At 44.4% G+C, this 18,412-nt stretch overlaps 1 protein-coding gene across 1 annotated transcript; it reads right to left on the bottom strand.

Moving 5' to 3' along the window:
* Positions 1-14,227: 14,227 nt before the first annotated feature.
* Positions 14,228-15,415, bottom strand: LOC105032186 (transcription factor bHLH149-like). Its single transcript, XM_010906563.3, has one exon. The coding sequence runs from the start codon at positions 15,398-15,400 to the stop codon at positions 14,738-14,740; it is 663 nt and encodes a 220-aa protein (XP_010904865.1). The 5' UTR covers positions 15,401-15,415; the 3' UTR covers positions 14,228-14,737.
* Positions 15,416-18,412: the final 2,997 nt, after the last annotated feature.

Below are 18,412 nucleotides of genomic sequence, written 5' to 3'. Positions count from 1 at the left end.
ATGGACGACGAACTTCACAGGCTGAGGAAGAGCCATTCAAAAGCCACCATGGAGGTTACTCGCCTTCGGAACCTCCACAAAAAGGACTTCATGGACTACAGTCGGAAGAAGGCCAACTTTGAGAAAGAGCTTGAGGAACTCCAGAAATGCGCCAGCGACCAATCTTGAACTCAGGCCTCCAAGATCAGCTCCCTCAAGGTCGAGTTGACGGCCGCACGGGAGAAGATCGACCAATTGGAAGGAAGCTCATCCTGACTTCCAACTCAGGCTGATCACGGTCGGGACTGGTCGAAGAAATTCTCCGAACCTCCAGAAGCAACTACAGAACGTCGAGACGAATTACAACACTTGCCGAGTCGGCTGGTGTGGGCAAATAGAAAACTACAGAAGGAGGCTTAAGACGGCGACCGATGAGGTTGCTCGCCTTCAAAAGTAGTTGTCCGAAAGAGCCCAGGCCGTTTCGGTTCAAGGCTCTGATGAGCTTCGATCCTTGAGGAGAACCATGGAAGAACTATCCGTAGCCCTTGAGAAGGAGAAGGCCGAACTATAGCAGCTGAAAATTCAGCTGGCCTATGAGCAGCAGGCGGTCAAGGATGCAGAAGCAGAGTCCGAAGTTCTGAGGAAGAGGCTTCAGGAATCAGAGGGCGAAAGCTAGCGGTTTCACCAAATATATCTGGAGATGCTGTTAAGAAAGAAGAAACTGAAAGAAGAAGTTGAGAACTTAAAGCAATCCCTGATAATGGCTGGAACCGAGAGTTCGAAGTCAGAAGAAGCCGAGCTTCCTTAGAGCTTCTTTTACCTTTTGTTCCATATATTCTTTTCTTTTCTTGTTGTTTTTTTTTTTGGCCTTCAAAGGCTTTTTGTAATGCTCTCTTTATTAATGAAATGAAAAGAAATTTTCTCATTACATTGTCTATTCTTGCTCTGAGTTGTCATTTATCGAGCTTCTCTTATCTTTTGTCTTATTCGATGTCGACGTTGTTTGAAGGTTCCTGATCATCGCCGCATTAATTCATCCTTTTTGTTCATGATCGAAGGTCTTTTCGAGGCCATTCGAATTTGATACTTTCTCTCGGTGTTCGAGCTTGGGGTCCAAACTTCTCATTACTTTGAGGAAGTCTATTTTCTCCTGCTAGTGTTGGGTTCTCCCTTAGAGACTGAGGATTTTTGATAAGAGTTTTCTTCCTCGTTGAGATGAGGTCCCTTGTGTCTTAGATATAGTTCGTTTTTTTCTTATCTCTGGCGTAGCTCATCGCTTTTCCTTTTTCTCTACTCTTTTTTTTTTATGTTTGGGCGAGGGTTTTTCCTCTGCTCCTAACAGGATTGTAGGGGTGTAGAGGAGCCGTTGAGGAAGCTTTTTTTCTCATCCGGTCTTAAACGATCAGATCTTCATTTGTGTCAGGACGAGGTTCTCCTCCTGTTTCCGACACAGTCAATTTCAGCTCACGTTAGGATGAGATTTTTCTCCTGTTCCTAACAGGGCTGTGGGGCCATGTAAGGGCCGTTGCAAGGGCCTCTCTTTCCATTCGGTCTCTTAATAACCGGATCTTCGACTTTGCTCATGTTAGGATGAGGTTCTCCTCCTGTTCCTAACATGGCTGTGGGGGCGCATAAGGACTGTTGCGAGGACCTCTCCCTCCATCCGGTCTCTTAATAATCTGATCTTCGACTTTGCTCATGTTAGGATAAGGTTCTCCTCCTGTTCCTAACATGACTGTAGGGGCGCATAAGGGTCGTTGCGAGGGCCTCTTCCTCCATCCGATCTCTTAATAATCGGATCTTCGACTTTGCTCATGTTAGGACGAGGTTCTTCTCCTGTTCCTAACATGGCTGTGGGGGCACATAAGGGCCGTTGCGAGGGCCTCTCCCTCCATTCGATCTCTTAATAATCGGATCTTCGACTTTGCTCATGTTAGGACGAAGTTCTTCTCCTGTTCCTAATATGGCTATGGAGGCGCATAAGGGCCGTTGCGAGAGCCTCTCCCCCCATCCGATCTCTTAATAATCGGGTCTTCGACTTTGCTCATGTTAGGACGAGATTCTCCTCCTGTTCCTAACATGGCTGTGGAGGCGTATAAGGACCGTTGCGAGGGCCTCTCCCCCCTTTCGATCTCTTAATAACTGGATCTTCGACTTTGCTCATGTTAAGATGAGGTTCTCCTCCTGTTCCTAACATGACTGTGGGGGCGCATAAGGACCGTTGCGAGGGCCTCTCCCCCCATCCGGTCTCTTAATAATCGGGCCTTCATTTGTGTTGGGATGAGGTTCTCCTCTTATTTCTGACATGCTTAGTTTCGATTGTCTGAAGGAGCTACTCCCTGTCATTATAAGCCCATGCCAAAAGAAAAGATATGCGAATATGAAACTTTTATTTAAGGCAAAGTTATCGGTAATACATTCATAAATTTTTTGAATTCCATAGTCGCGGAAGGTCCGCTCCTCCGAGCTCTTTTAGATAGTATGTTCCGAGCCGGACTATCTCCCTGACTTCATACGGGCCTTTCCAGTTTGGGGCAAGTTTTTCTTGGTTCTGAGGTTGTGAAACAGCGTCTCATCGAAGTACTAAGTCCCCCGCTCTAAAGGCTTTGCTCTTGACCCGAGAGTTATAGTAGCGGGCTGCTTTCTGCTTGTAGGCTGCCATCCGAACTTGAGCTGTCTCTCATTTTTCTTCTAACAAGTCGAGGTTGGCCTTGAGATCCTGTGAGTTGCGCTGCTCGTCGAATGCTATGACTCGCGCCGATGGAAGCTTGAGTTTAATCGGGATAACGGCTTCTATTCTGAAGGCTAAGGCAAAGGGGGTCTCCCCCTTGGGCAGTCTTTGGGTAGTTCGGTATGTCCATAACACATGATAAAGCTCGTCTGTCCAAGTTTTCTTTGCTTTTTCAAGTCTCCCCCTTGCAACAGAGTCCTGTTGGTCACCTTGGCTTCGCCGTTTGCCTGCGGATGGGCTACTGACGTGAAGTTATGAAAAATATTTAAGTCCTCACAAAATTCAGCAAACCTTGCTCTAGCAAATTGTTGCCCATTATCAGTAATGAGAGTTCTGGGTAAGTCGAACCTACAAACGATTGACTTTCAGACGAAGTCCTGCACTTTAGCTTCTGTGATTTTCGTTAAAGGTTCGGTTTCGATCCACTTGGTAAAGTAGTCAATGGCCACCAGGAGGAACTTCCGTTGCCTGGACGTCATGGGAAAAAGTCCAAGGATATCCATCCCCCATTGTGCAAACGGCCATGGGGCACTTAAAGGTGTAAGTTCGGAGGTGGGCTGTCTTTGGATATTCGCATATCTTTGACACCGATCACACTTTCTGACATATTCAATGGAGTCGTGGTACATTGTAAGCCAGTAATAACCTTGTCAGAGCAGTTTATGGGATAAAGATCTGGCCCCCAGGTGACTTTCGCAGACTCCTTCATGTACCTCCCACAAGGCAAAGTCGGATTCAGAAGGCCGGAGATATTTCAGGAGGGACAAAGAGTACGACCTCTTGTACAGTTTGCCCTCATAAAGGATATATCGGGAGGCCTGGTTTCTAAGCTTCCGAACTTCTTTTGCATCATAAGGAAGAACCCCGTCTTTGAGGTATGCAACCAGTGGGTCAATCCAGCTGGATTCATGGCTGATCTCCATTACAAGCTGCGGTTCTTCCATACTTGGACATTTCAGAACTTCGAAGAGGACTTCCTTGGGTAGTTCAACTGGAGCCAGTGTAGCCAACTTGGAGAGAAGATCGGCCCTAATATTTTCTGCTCTTGGAATCTGCTTGATGTCAAAGCTGCCAAAGGCAGGGATAATCTTTTTTACCTTTTCGAGATACTTGGCCATATTATCCTCCCGAGCTTCATAGTTTTCGCTGACTTGTCCCACCACCAATTGGGAGTCACTGTAGACTTGGAGCCGATCTACTTCTAATTCTTTGGCGATCTTCAGTCCTGCAATCAGAGCTTCATATTCTGCTCCATTTTTTATCGCAGGAAATTCGAAGCGCAGTGCGTACTCCACAGTAATCCCTTCCGGATTGACCAAGATTAGGCCTGCGCCCGCGCCTGACATGTTAGAAGAACCATCCATATAGAGGACCCAAAAATCATCAGGGAGATCTGTTCTTTCCTCAGGGGAGTTTGGCTGGAGCCCTGGGTTGTCAGCTTCACCTCGTTCAAGTTCGGCTTCTTCCGGGATAGTGCATTCCATTATGAAGTCTGCTAATATCTGGACTTTTATCGTCGGTCGAGGTCGATAGTTGATGTCGAATTCCATGAGCTCGACCGTCCATTTCGCTATCCTTCCGGAGGCATCCACTCGATGTAGAACTGCCTTAATCGGCTGGTCGGTGAGCAATGTTATGGTGTGCCCTTGAAAGTAAGGTCGTAGCCTTCGGGCTGCAATCAATATGGCGTAAGTTAGTTTCTCTAACTTAGTGTACCTGATTTCGGCGTCTCTCAATACTCGACTTATGTAGTAGATCGACCGTTGAATTTTTACTTCTTCCTTAACCAGAACTGCTGCGAGAGCCACAAGGGAGACTGCCAGATATAGGAACAACTCCTTTCCAGGTTCGAACTTTGTCAATAGCAGAGGTGAGCCGAGATAGTTCTTCAATTCTTCGAATGCTTGCTGACATTCAGTGGTCCAACAGAAGTTCTTCGACTGCTTGAGAGTCTGAAAGAAAGATAGGCACCGTTCGGCCGACCTTGAGAGGAAGCGATTCAGAGCTGCTACTCTCCCAGTAAGGCGCTGAACTTCCTTCATTGACTTCGGGGCAGTCATTTCCTGGATGGCACGAATCTTTTCTGGATTTGCTTCGATCCCGCACTCCAATACCATAAAGCCCAAGAATTTTCCTGAGGTTACTCCAAAAGCGCACTTGGTTGGGTTCAGCTTCATCTTGTATTTTCGGAGGGCGCTGAAGATCTCCTCAAGGTCGGCGATGTGGTTCATTGAGAATTTACTTTTTATAATTATTTCGTCCACATAGACTTTCATATTGCGGTCGATCTACTCTTTGAAGATCTTGTTCACCAGCCGTTGATAGGTCGTCCCTGTATTTTTGAGGCCAAAAGGCATGACCCTGTAACAGTAAAAACCATGGTCAGTGATAAAAGCAGTCTTTTCTTCGTCCTCTGGTGCCATCCTGATTTGATTGTAGCCGGAGAATGCATCCACGAAAGTGAGAAGCTCGTGGCCCGAGGTTGCATCCACTAATTGATCAATTCTGGGCAGAGGATAACTATCCTTCGGGCAGGCTTTGTTCAGCTTTTTGAAGTCTATACATATCCTCCACTTGCCGTTCGCCTTCTTGATGAGAACCACATTGGAAACCCAGTTCGGATAGTTGACTTCTCTGATGAACCCAACTTTCAGGAGTTTATCAACTTCCTCAGCTATTGCCTTCTGCCTTTCCGGTGCATGACCTCGGATTTTTTCCTTCATCGGTCGATGTTTGGGATCAACAACTAGACGGTATTCCATAACTTTCTCATCAATCTCCGACATGTCCGTCGGAATCCAAGGAAAAATATCCACATTCTTTTATAGAAAATTGATGAGCTGTGTCCGTACCTCTTCTCCCAGGTTGGAGTCGATCTTCACCACGTGCTCTTCATTCCCATCGTTCAAAGGAATTGAGACAAGATCTTCAATTGGCTCACCCCGTTCTTCAGCAAGGTCATCGCGGGTGTCTAATCCATCAACCGGACAGGGGTCAGACTGACCATTTCTTTGTAAGGCTATGTTATAGCAGTGTCTTGCCAGGACTTGATCTCCTCTGACCTCTCCGACCATTTGGCTTGTAGAAAATTTTAACTTCAAATGGTAGGTCGATACCACAGCTCGGAGGGCGTTAAGGCCAGGTCGGCCGAGTATTACGTTGTAGGCAGACGGCGCCCTTACTACCAGAAAATCCACTTGCGCTCTAGATTGTTTCGGGCACCGACCTGCAACTACAGTAAAAGTTATTACTCCTTTCACTGGCACAGCATCGCCAGTGAACCCTACCAATGGGGAGCTTATCGGTCCTAATCGATCATCCGAAATAGATATTTTTGAGAATACATAGTAAAATAAAATATCGATCGAGCTTTCATTATCAACAAGAATGCGGCATACATCATAGTCAGCAATATTTAAAGAAACTACAACCGCATCATTATGGAGGAATTGAATCTCCTGGGCATCTTCTTCAGTAAAAGTTATAGATTCTTCAGTTCTCTGCCGCTTGGGCGGTCCGATTGATCCACTAGCTGCTCTCCGTCGGGGTCCTCCAGAGATGGTGTTGATGATCCCGATTGGAGGTCGATCTTCAGGCTATTCTTCCTTCCTTAACGGCTCTAGTTGTGGTAGGGCCCTCGGCCAATCTTTCCTACCTTCAGACCGACATCGGATGAATCTGTTGAGTCGACCTCTTCTGATGAGCTCTTCGATCTCATCTCGGAGCTGAATATACTCCTCCGTGTCGTAGCCGTGGTCACGATGATAGAGGCAGAACTTGTTAGGGTTGCACTTTTCGGGGTGTGTGCGCATCTTTTCCGGCTTTGGCAGCTACTCCCTGATCTCCATCAGCATTTGAGTTTTTGGAGCATTGAGAGGGGCGTAGCTGTGGAATCTTTCTGGGGGAGAGCTTCACTGAACTCTATGATCCGGACTTCTCTACCTACGAGCTCGGGGGGGAGTTCAGACACGTTTGTGTCCAGGGAGAGTTCGAGAATGTGGCCGAGCTTCACTCGACCCTTTTTCAGCTGCGGACTTGCTGGAGTCACCCATCTGTCGCTCCTTCATGGCCTCCCCGTCCTTCAGCTTGAAGGCTTCCTCTGCTCGGGCATATCTTTCGGCCCGAGCTAGCAAATCAGCGAAGTCCCTGGGATACTTCTTTTTCAGGAAAAACAGAAGGTCATTCTTTTGAAGATCCCTCTTCAGGGTGGCCATTGCAACTGATTGGTCTAAGTTCCGGACCTCCAATGCGGCGGCGTTAAAATGGTTGACATAAGTTCGGATGGATTCTTCCTCTTTTTGTTTGATGTTGATGAGGGACTCCGAACCTCTTTGAGGATGTCGGCTACTGACGAAATGAGCCGCAAACTGGTGGCTCATTTGATCAAAGGAGAAGATAGTACCCAGCTTCAATGCCGAGTACCAATTTCTTGCTGCTCCCTTCAAGGTAGATGGGAAAGCTCGGCACAGGATGGCGTCTAGCATGCCATGGAGCAGTATCATTGTTCGGAAGGCCTCCAGATGGTCAACCGGATCCAAGGTCCCGTCGTAGCTCTCAAATTAGGAGAGCTTGAAGTTCGACGGGATCGGTTCCTGCATAATCCTTTAAGAAAAAGGAGGGTCAGTACAGATATCCTCACCGTAAGCAGGGGGAGCATGGCGGAGCTCTTCGATCCATCAATTCATCTTTTGGAACCTTTGATCCAGGAGATCCTCTCGATCGCGAATCTCGAGGGTCTTTTGGCAGAACGGAGGTAGGGACCCTCTGGGGATGGAATCGTGATCAGACAGAGGGCTCTCCACCTTCTGCTTTCCCTTTTCGGAGGGTACAGGGCGACTGGCCCAAGTGAGCCGCCCGATCGTCAGATTCTGAAACTCCGACGATGCTCTTTCCAGCCGCACAGATGCCTGTGGCTGCTGCTGCATGGCCTGCACCACTTCGATGAGGCCCCTGACCTGCTGAACCAGCAGGTTGAACTGCTCCATGCCGACTGCCATTGCCGGAGGAGGAGGAGCTTGGAAAACTGGGGATGAGGCCGGAGCTGGCAGATCTTACTGAGATCTGGCCATGGAGGCCGTAGATCGCCTGGTGGATGCCTTTCGGGGAGGCATTAGGTTGGGATATGGTTGGAGAAGAAGAAGAAGATGTCGAAGAAGATGACTGGAGACAGTCCCGTTGAGTACTCCTTTAAGAACAAGGGTCCTGCGAAGACACAACCCTTCCTCTAGCGTCAACTCTGTTGGTGCAGAATTCCGTCGATGCCGGAGAAGCTGGAGTCGAGGGGATCACGGCCGCCGCCGGGACCTGCAAAGAAAGTCTAAACCAGAGTTGGGGGTGCTCCGGCAAGATCCTCCGACGCTCAAGTCAGTACTCTGCTTCAACAGAAATGGAGCACTCGAATAGGATTTTAGCAGAGTTTAGAGGTAGTACTTAGAGCTTAGAGGAGAACGTATTTGGGGGGTCTCTTTTATAGACGGGAGAGCGTAACCGATTGACAGCGACATCCGTAACTGCCTGGTAGTGGGCCGTTCGGGGTCACGTGGAGTTTGTTACGGAGAGTAGTGGTGCCCGTTGTCGCGACTTGCCAGAGAGTGGTGGGGCCACGTGGAGTTTGTTACAGAGAGTGGAGTGGTGTCCATTATCACGACTTGTTGGGGAATTCGGACCGGATGGCTGAAGCTCGGTTGGGATGTCTGGTGGAGCGAAATAGCTCTCTGTCTCAGCAATCTAAGAGAAGCTCGGATGTTTTCGAGATTGCTGATGGGTTAACTGTTGTTGGGTGCCTTAGGCGTTGATGCTGCAGACGGAAGTCATCTGCTGTAGAAATTTGTCTGGAGTCCGATTGCTAAAGAAGTCCGTCTGAAATTTGTCTGATGCAGAAGCTTGTCTGAAGACTATCTGCTGGAGAGGTCCGGTTGCATGAGGAATCCGACAAAAGGTCGACTGATAGCGAAATTCGGAAGGCGTTGTGGATGTTCGTCCGCTGGAGGAGTCTAGAGGACACTGTGGAAGGTCGATCGCTGGAGGGGTCCGGAGGAAATTCGTTCGTTGGAGGGGTCTAGTTGGCACTGTTGAAGTCCAGTTGGCGCTGTTGAAGGTCGATGGCTGGAGAGGTACGGAAGACACCGGAGACAGTCGGTCACTGTAGAAATTCGGCTGCTGGAGCCCGTCCATTGTAGAAGTTCGTCTGGAATCCATCCGCTGTAGAAGTTTGGACGGAGTCCGATTCTTGCAGAAGTCCGGAAGGAGGCCGCTTACTGTAGAAGCTCGGATGGAGACCGGTTATCGTGGAAGCCCAGATGGAGACCGCTTATTGTAGAAGCTCGACTGAAGTCCGATTGCCATGGAAGCCTGGATGGAGACCGCTTATTGTAGAAGCTCGGATGGAGATCGGTTACCGTGGAAGCCCGGATGGAGACCGCTTATTGTAGAAGCTCGGATGGAGACCGGTTGCTATGGAAGTCCGAATGGAGACCGCTTATTGTAGAAGCTCGGACGAAGTCTACTTACCGTAGAAACTCGGATGAAGTCCGCTTGAAATAGAAGTTCAGACGGAATTCGCTTACTGTAGAAGCTCGGATAAAATTCGAAAGACGGTCGATCACTGTAGAAACTTCGATGGAGTCTGGTTACTGTAGAAGTCTTGCTGCTGGAGAAGTCTGGACATTGACGAAGCCCGAAAGAAGCTCGGAGTAAAGTCGATCGTGACAGGAGAAAGTCTGGAAGAAATTCGGAGAGTAGTCGATCACTGTAGAAAATCGGCTGATAGTGAAGCCTAGAGAGCATTTGGAGCAGTCCGATAGACGACTGAAGGAGCTTATTATAGGAGAAGTTCGGAAGGTATGATAGGAGTTCGTCCGTTGGAGGAATCTGGAGGACACTGTGGAAGGTCGACTGTTGGAGGAGTCCGGATGGTACTGTGGAAGCTCGGACGGTCGGAGAGTTCAGAAAGACGCCGCATAAGGTCGGAAGCCGGAAGAGTCTTGGGAGGATTGGCCTCTTACGAACTTCGGCTGGGATTATTTATACCCAACAGACATCATCCTGAATATTGTAGGATATTTATTGTTTATACTCTCTATTTTTGAGCTATCATTCTGTGTGCCTTATATGATTGTTGTAGCAATCTAAGATGGCACCCGCATGGATGGTTATATATTTCCTCCATTTAAATTCTGTCGTTCTCATCCGACTAAAGATTTAAATTCGTATATTCATTTATAAATATTACGAGCAGTTCATTGTCAACTCCAGTGAATCCGTGCTATAATATTCTTAGTCCATGTAGGTTATAGAGTAAATCGACTCCAATATCATTTGTGATAATACAGAATCTCATTCAAAAAAATTAGTCGAAGGATATTATTTAGATTTTTTGATTTTATATAAGTATTTAAATTTTTTTCAATAAATAATTAATATTAAATTAAATATATGCCCATACAAACCTCTATAATCATCCCGTTAGGTTGGTGCACTACTGCACGCTATTTCAGTGATCTTCATTTTGTGGGTTGTCCTGGGTCTAATTGCTCCATGAACCTGATATATGTTTCCATTGGTATTTGGGAATAACTATTGACGGTAGGAACAGTGAAACAAGTTAGATTGAAAACAAGGTGGAATTTAAAACTCTTCCGCACGATCTTTTACATAAGGTGGCAAAGACTGAAATCCCATAATGGAAGTCCTTAAAAGTAAACATTAAGGCCATCATCATCCTTATCGAAGTCACTCTAGTTTTCCAGTTCATTAGTCCCCACTCCAGCAATTCAAGCAACACTTGGAGTTCGAGATGAAATTCTGTATTTTTGACTCCCAGAAAGACAGTGATGTTGGTACTGTTTTCGGTGATAATACACTCTTCGTTTTCTCAAAAGGCGTAGAGGTGGTATTATTAAAATGGACATTTATAAATATCTCTTAGAGCCTGTTTGGGAACTCCAGCAGAATTATTGGATTTTTGGATTGGCCAGCCTGTGGCCTATGACAACCTAATATTACTATAACCCAAATCCTGTAGGAAGGAAAAATGTTCTTTTTTTCTTCATTCAAATTAAGAGGGCCACAGGCTGGAATTTAGTCTCGAACTTGAGAAGGCTCTTAGAAGACTGCTAGTTGAATGAGCCAATAGGCCCAAAATTCTTGCAAGTTCCTACAAGAATACTTAGATAGACCTTGGTTGCAGATGACTCAGTGGCAAATTATGCAGATACAAAGTCACCAATCTTAAGTTAATAGAGCTTATCTAGAATATAGAGCTGCCAAGGGCATGAATTGGTCAAAGGCACATAGATTAGCCATGCGACTCCAACATATACAGTGAACAAATATATGATGGTTGACTTTAAGAGAGAAAATGTTGAATGACAAACACACACACACGAGCTGTTTGGATATAAACATGGCAATCGAGATACACGTTTGTGGAAACATTGACCAGCTACAGACTTTGTCGATTGGGTCACTGTTTGTTTTGTTTGTTGTTTTATACCCACCTACATATATGATAAAGTGGACATGAAAGGGGCTTAGGTCCTTCGAGCAACAAAAGTTTTTATTTCTAACGTAGAATTGTCTAATAATTTTGGTGATTCTAATGCTTGCATGAATATTAAAGTCGATCAACAATAAAAACTTTTTATTTCTACAGCAGAATGATCGAATAATTTTGATAATTCTAGAGCTTGTGTGAATCTTAAAGTCATCAAGCTTAAGTGAGACATAGTGTGGGACCCAAATATGTGGTGGCTCCTAAGCTCGCAGGAGTGTAACACACCTAAAAAGTCCTAGATGAGAAATATAAGGGTACTTATATGGTGCACATTGTGGTCGGCATGCCCTTTTCAGTGTTAGGCATATGTATTTGGATGCATATAGCATGGTAGATTGAATAATTTTATTTATAATGAATTACTTTAGTGGCATGCTAGGGATGGACTTCTCTAATTTATTTCTCTAATTTTTTAATATTTTATTTTTTGATTTTATGGAATGCATTCAGGAAAATCCCCTCGGTCAAATCTATCACCATTATGCATGTCACCCTCCACGAGGTGGGCCGTCACGGTTGATATCAATTGATGAGCAGAGGACCACAAATCTGATCCTTGTGTTGCAGCTGTAGCAAGTCCGTCGTCACAAATGCCGAAATTCCATGAATGCCAATGCCTGCATACACGCAGAACTGCTCTGTTATCTTCTAGCTAAAAGCTTTGCCAACAGGCCATAACAAGAACAGCATAACATTATTCATCACTGATGTAGATTATCACTTAGGTGCTAAATTTGGTTTCACCCCTAAGTCGATGAGATCTTATGAGTCACACATTCACCCCATCATAATGGAACTTCTCAGCATTGATAAATGTTGTTTTGGTGAAATAAAAGATATGTATATCTAATGATTAAGGTTTCCTTGAAATTCTTGCTATCAATCCCTTTGTAATGGCACTTTTTTAGATCAAATTATATTCGATGTATGGGCTCACCATGACACCATTGCTTGATCAGCTGATAGCCATAAACAAACCTGTCCCCTTCGAAAAGCACTGAGATGATGACTCTGGATCTTTCTTTTTGAAATATAGGAAGGCATTCTTGTCATCCATCTTAAAAGAATGTATGTTACTCTGTGAACTGCTTATGATAAAATATATCAAATGGCAGTTTAATTAAGTTGCTATACAAGCTTGGTTGAGGCCTGAGGGTGGATAACTGGGAATGATCCAAAATTGAGTCTACTAAGTGTATAGATCTATGGAAGAGCCCATCAGATTCGACTTTGAACCACCGAAAGCAGATGATATAAATAAAATAGTAAAAAGCCACCATCATTGAATCAAAGTCACAACCGTGGCACATGCCTGCACGCCTACAAAACAAAAAGAATGCGTACAACCTAGAAAACTCACTAAAGCAAGCCCTTTTAATTTGTCACCCTTCACTTATGGACAGTACGTGACTGATATCTACTAAATTACGAAACCTTGGAGGCTTAATTTCCTTTCTTTCGGGTAAAGTCGCAAAGAAGGTTTTCCATGTACCAAACAATAATTCTTCTCATTGTGGCCCTGGAAGTACCATCACAACACCCACATTGGTCTGATCAAGAGGCTTGTCTTTAAGGCAATGTATGAGGTATTCTCCATCCCATTCTCATCCAAAGAGTCGCATGTATTAGGCCCCAGCTAGTACGACCAAGTGGACTTGGCTACAGGTTCTGCTGGTAGAAGAGCGCCATTGTTTTTCTCCACCGTTCCTCAGTGCAAGATTTTTGCTTGCATATTAAAATCCATTGTCCTCTTTGAGTGGCTGGACATGGGATGGGACCATCCAGATCCTTTAAGCCGATAGTAGGTAAATAATTCCTTCTCCGCCGTTGCCTGGATTTGCCTCTTTATATAAATCTATTGTACTCTCCGCTACATGCATTGTTTCCTTGCTTGCCAATTAGTCCCTGGGCACTGTCGGCATGCAGTATGGGGTGGGCTAGCCAGGTGGCTCATCAATCGGCTCCCTTATCCTCAAAGGTGAGTATGGGGTGGGCTAGGATATGGGTTGTATCTTTGGGCAAAAAAAGTATTCACCTTCTTTCGCATGAATCTACTGTTGAATTGCACAATGACCGCTTCGAGATCTATGTAAATAGATGACCGAAAGAATTCATGGATCTCGCATCTGTGCAGCATATGATCAGTGATAGAAGATCCATCATTCTTTCACGCGAAATATACAACTCGAACCTAGTGGGTTGACATGCATCTTGTTTTTAACATTCTAGTCCCGGTGTCCTTTTATCTTCTTTAGTCGGTAGCATATATTAAAACTCAAAAAAAAAAAAATGCAAGATAGACTCTTAGAACTATTGACATGGTCGGCATTTTGTCACCAAATAATCTCTTTCATTTTTCTGAATTTTTTTTTTAAAAAAAAAACTCTTTCCAATTTCGATTGTAGCAAACAATTAATGATGTTGATTTTTTCTCTCTTTATGTGTTAAATGTCCGACGGGCTAAATTTTTGTGCACAGACATCTTAGTTTTCACTGCTTTCTCATCAACAGAACATTGATAGGGTGAATAATTTGTCCCTCCACCACCAAGATTAGATCAATGATGATGGTGTGTTAAAACTTTTTTCATATAATACTTGCTTGCTATTTGGCTAATGAGCATTTCTATCTTTATTACCATACAGAGAAGATGAGCATGCCCATGCGGAAGGACAGCGAGCACAGATCGAGAAACTTACATGACCTTTTTTTGATAAATGACAACCTAGTGATATTGTTCGTGTTTGATCATAAATTTCCAAGGAGATGTTCATATAGATTATAAGTCTATCGTTACAATGAAGTGGGTCTAAAGTCTGAACAAAATTGATACTCGTCTTTTTTTTTTTTTTTTTTGGTAAGAGTAGTCTTTCAATTAGTAAAGCAAAATCTGAAAAGCTACAGGCAAATTATGCAGGGAAAACTTTGTACATGCTGTATTCAGTCCAATTGAAATAAAACCTAGGAGGGGGGGAAGGGCAAGGAATCATCCATACAAACCTCTGGTTCTTAGCAAACTATCAACTGCCAAATTATGCCAATCTAGTACTCAGAAACCACCATTTTTTTGCTCACAACTCCAGAAACCAGTTGATTTTCACACCCTAATAATTCTATGCTGCAGATTTGAATTTTGCAACCTACAATCTTATATCACATAATTCTCAAATTTTCCAATGTCCTCACTCTAAAGATTTTCTTCGATAAAAACCATAGAAAATAATTTAAATAAACCGCAAGAGAGAGAGGATGCAACAAAAGTGATAATAGATGAGAGAGTGTAAAATATAAATTCTCATGTTGCTGTTAGAAGAAACAATCAGACAGCAGCAGCATATACAAGTATCTGAGAATTTACAATGACATACAAACCCAACAAAAATATCTCCATAAATTCTACTCTCTCCACACATCTACTTCTTTTTATTATTCAATAATAATTAGAATACAAAGCGAAGCCCGCCGGCCGGCCCTCAGTTCTCCGGTTCGGGGATAGCGGCTGGCAGGGGCGGAGAGGAGAGTGCCGCCGCCGAGAGGGCGTCGGCGAGGGCGCGCATCGCCTTCACCTGCATCTCCAGCGCTGCCACGTAGTCGGCCGCCTCCTCCAGCAGGCTCGGCGCCGAGAGCTTCCGGCACCCAGGAACCAGCCGGGCCAGCACGCGGAGCCGGTCCCTCACCTTCTTTCCCTTCAGCGCCGCCGGTGGAGGCGGCGGCGAGGGGGCCTTCCTGACGGGCCGCGGCTGCTGACGCCGCCGGACCTTGCCGCCGGCCTTGAGAAGGAGCTTGCGACGGCGGCAGCGACCGAAGAGGATGGCCCGGCTCCACCGGGACTGTCCCCGGGCGGTGAGGGCGAGGGCGGAGTCGGCCGCCTCCTTGACGGCCCGGGCCCCGCCGCCGCCGGTGCAGACGCGGGCGGAGCGGAGGGCCTCGAGGAGGCGGCGCCTGTAGATCCTCTCCTGGGCGCCGGTCCGCCACTTGGTCTGGGGCCGGGGGATCGGACCGGGCCGCGGTTTTTTCCGTGAACCGGACGCTGAGGAGGAGGAAGGAGATGAGGAGGAGATCATCGTGGGAAGGAGAGGAGGAAGGGAGGAGGAAGTAATGAATAATGAAACAGAGGTGGGTTCGGCGGTCTGCATATATTTATGGTGTTGTTGTTCGATGGGGGTTCATATTATTGGAGCATAAACTGTGGTCATGATGGGGACATGGGAAGTTTGTGAGACCCATGGCCGGACCCATGCAGATCAATTCACATGATTCCCCTATTATAATAGTGTTGACAGTTAGTATATTTTATTTTTTTGAGATTTTATTATTTGGTATTCTTTATCACCAAAACAATAGAGTTGATGCTTGCACCTGGGTAGGGTTTTTTTTTTTTTTGGTAAAATTGCACCTGGCTAGTTTAATAGGTTTACGCCTTCCAAACAACTAATAGAAATTGTTGTCTTGGTTCTGCGATGTTGTGCTGCATCATTTGCGCCCTCATCTTCAGCATGACACTAATGCAATGAATGAGGTTGTTTCAAAAGAAAGAGGCATCTAATTTGTCAAATATGATGAGCATACCTGTTCATTTTCTTGCATGGTGGTAAAAGATGAAGCCTTTACAAATACCAAATGTGTTTTCAAGCGATATGCATCTTTCTTTTTTTTTTTTTCATAAATTTCAAGGTGTTTTTATAGAAAGCAATAGATGATATGTGGCAATTTTGCTTGGAATGATCCATCTTCAATTCGGTATTTGCATGGATAAGCAAGAGTAAATTTAGAAAGAATTAAGAATGTAAAACCCATAACTAATCCTATTCAATGATTCTAGATGTTTTTTTTTTTTTTTAAACTCCAAGCAGCTCCTTTGCATTCCTATACTTGCATAATGTTAGAACTCCACTTGAAATCATCACCCATAGAAGTCTAACATGTTTACCTGAAAATTATGATGTAATGTTGCACTTAGAATAACTTCTCACGCATGAAATGAGTTGTTTGAGCTATTATTGAGTAATTAAATCTATGATTTGATACGTAATGTGATACGCTATTCATTGTAGTCAAGCATATGTGGCCATTAATTAGAAGGACGGCATATTTAACTAGTCGGTGCATGAATCAAGCAAATAAACAATAAATAAATAAATAAATATTTTATAGAAGCAAATCAAGTAACAATTATTGAGTGGATAAGATTTGTATAAATTCAGTCACAAACATCAATATAAGAATGATCCTTACCTAATGACACCCCTCCCACAAAACTTTACAATAAGATATCCTTCACTAAGGTTATCACATACCAGGTTATCATATACAGAGCCTTGCCTCCCCCGGCTTTGGCTTTCCCACCACAGCAGTGGGCGGCGGGGCCTACCATTTTCTTTCCCTTTGCCATCGCTTTACTTGGCTTTTTTATTAAAAGTTAATTAGTATATATGTATAGTTGTTGGGCTTCTGCTGGTGGTGCTGTTGGTGGTTCTCCTTTCAGTTGAACGTGCTAGTGGTTTCCAAAAACAAAGGATTTGGGGGGAAGAGGTGGGGGCTAATTAGGTGGGCAGGGATGTCTATTGCCAGTGATCGGATGATTGGATTTGATGTTAGCTTGCTCCTGTGGGTGGTACCGGTGGATTAGTTCAATTTCCTCCTAATGATGATTGCTCCCGGGGAGTTCATAGAAGTCATAGTTTTCTTTTCCATAATGGCTGAGTGCTGACACCTCTATTTCATCTGCCATCTTGAGATATCATATTTGTCGGAGCACCGGCTGCTTATTTCATTAACACAAAAATCAAACAATCTTTATTTTTGTGTGAAGAATGAAGATTCCTCACGGCAAGCCTAATTAGATAATAATTATTACAAGACTAAATGGCTCTCTTGTTTGGCCCTAAGAGTTCTGATTCAATGTGTGTTCCATGATTGGTTGTGATGGAACCTTATAGGCCCATCATGATTCCTCTGCCTGTCAATTATGTGGTTTGATGCGTTCGTAGATAGCTTCAAAAAGTCCACAGAATCGGAACATGGTTAACATGTGGCTGACATGAACTGCATTACACTCTTTATACGAGATTGCACGCGTGGGAGATATGGATTAGAAGGTGAGGTTAGGTGGTAGGATCTCATTTCAGAAGTTGAATGTTGCCTCTGTTCTTATGGGGCATGCAGGTTGATTTGTGCCACTGCATCTCTGCATCAAGTTTGATTAAAGCTGTAAATAGGTTGGTTTATATCTAAATCCAATCAAAGTCTGAATAGAGCTTGCTTATTCAAAATTTTAGTTAAGTTAATCCACATGTACATAGATTTTCTAATTTCCCATATACATGTGTTAGTGATTATAAAGAATACAAATTCGAGATCTTTTTTTTCTTTTTATGAAATTCGGACCGGCTCTCCCCAAATCCACTCCTGCATATTTATAAATATAAACCTAGTACAGTTTGTAAACCTATGATTTTAATAATCCACGGTTCCAAGAGAATTTTCAATCCGATCATCCAAACAGACCTAGAATCCTTTCATCATAATGCGGCCCTTGGATTCTTTTGAACAAAAGCGTAACATGAGGAGTTTTGTTGGGTGTTCTTCAAAAAACAAATAATTGTAGGGTGGTGAGGATCCCCACAATCAAGCAGGAACGCCGGGATGTGCACCAACCCATTGGAAAGAGATGGAATGAACGTTGCGGGATTTAATTGTGATGTTGTTGGATGGCAGCCCTCTTGATACCAAGAAGATTTACCATTCGAAAACTTGCAAGTGGGCGGTGTGAATTAAGATCTATCATGGGTGCCCGAAGTATTCCGAGGTGCGCCCAGTACGTAAGAAATATTACCTATAAATCTGAGTAATGTTATGGACCCATGATATCCATGGACAATAGTTTTATTTAATTATTTTTGCGATCCCTTCATGGCAAAAGGTCATAAGTAACATCATACACCATGCTCACTGGAAGACCAAAAGTGACATGGCACCGGAAGTTAATGTCGATCCAGACAGCTCCACTTCATAACAAAGACAACGCCCAGGAACCTCTAATTTTGAGCGACTTCCATTACAGCGATGTGATGATTGGAAGCATAAATCGTCCAAGGAGGTTTGTAATCTAGAAAACGAGTCTTCCATTAAAGCAAGTTTCTTTCGAG

The sequence above is a fragment of the Elaeis guineensis genome, chromosome 7 (assembly GCF_000442705.2).
Source record: "Elaeis guineensis isolate ETL-2024a chromosome 7, EG11, whole genome shotgun sequence".
In the NCBI taxonomy this organism is placed as follows: domain Eukaryota; kingdom Viridiplantae; phylum Streptophyta; class Magnoliopsida; order Arecales; family Arecaceae; genus Elaeis; species Elaeis guineensis.
Note: the sequence above shows the minus strand (reverse complement) of the source record. Positions and strands in the feature narration are given on the sequence as shown.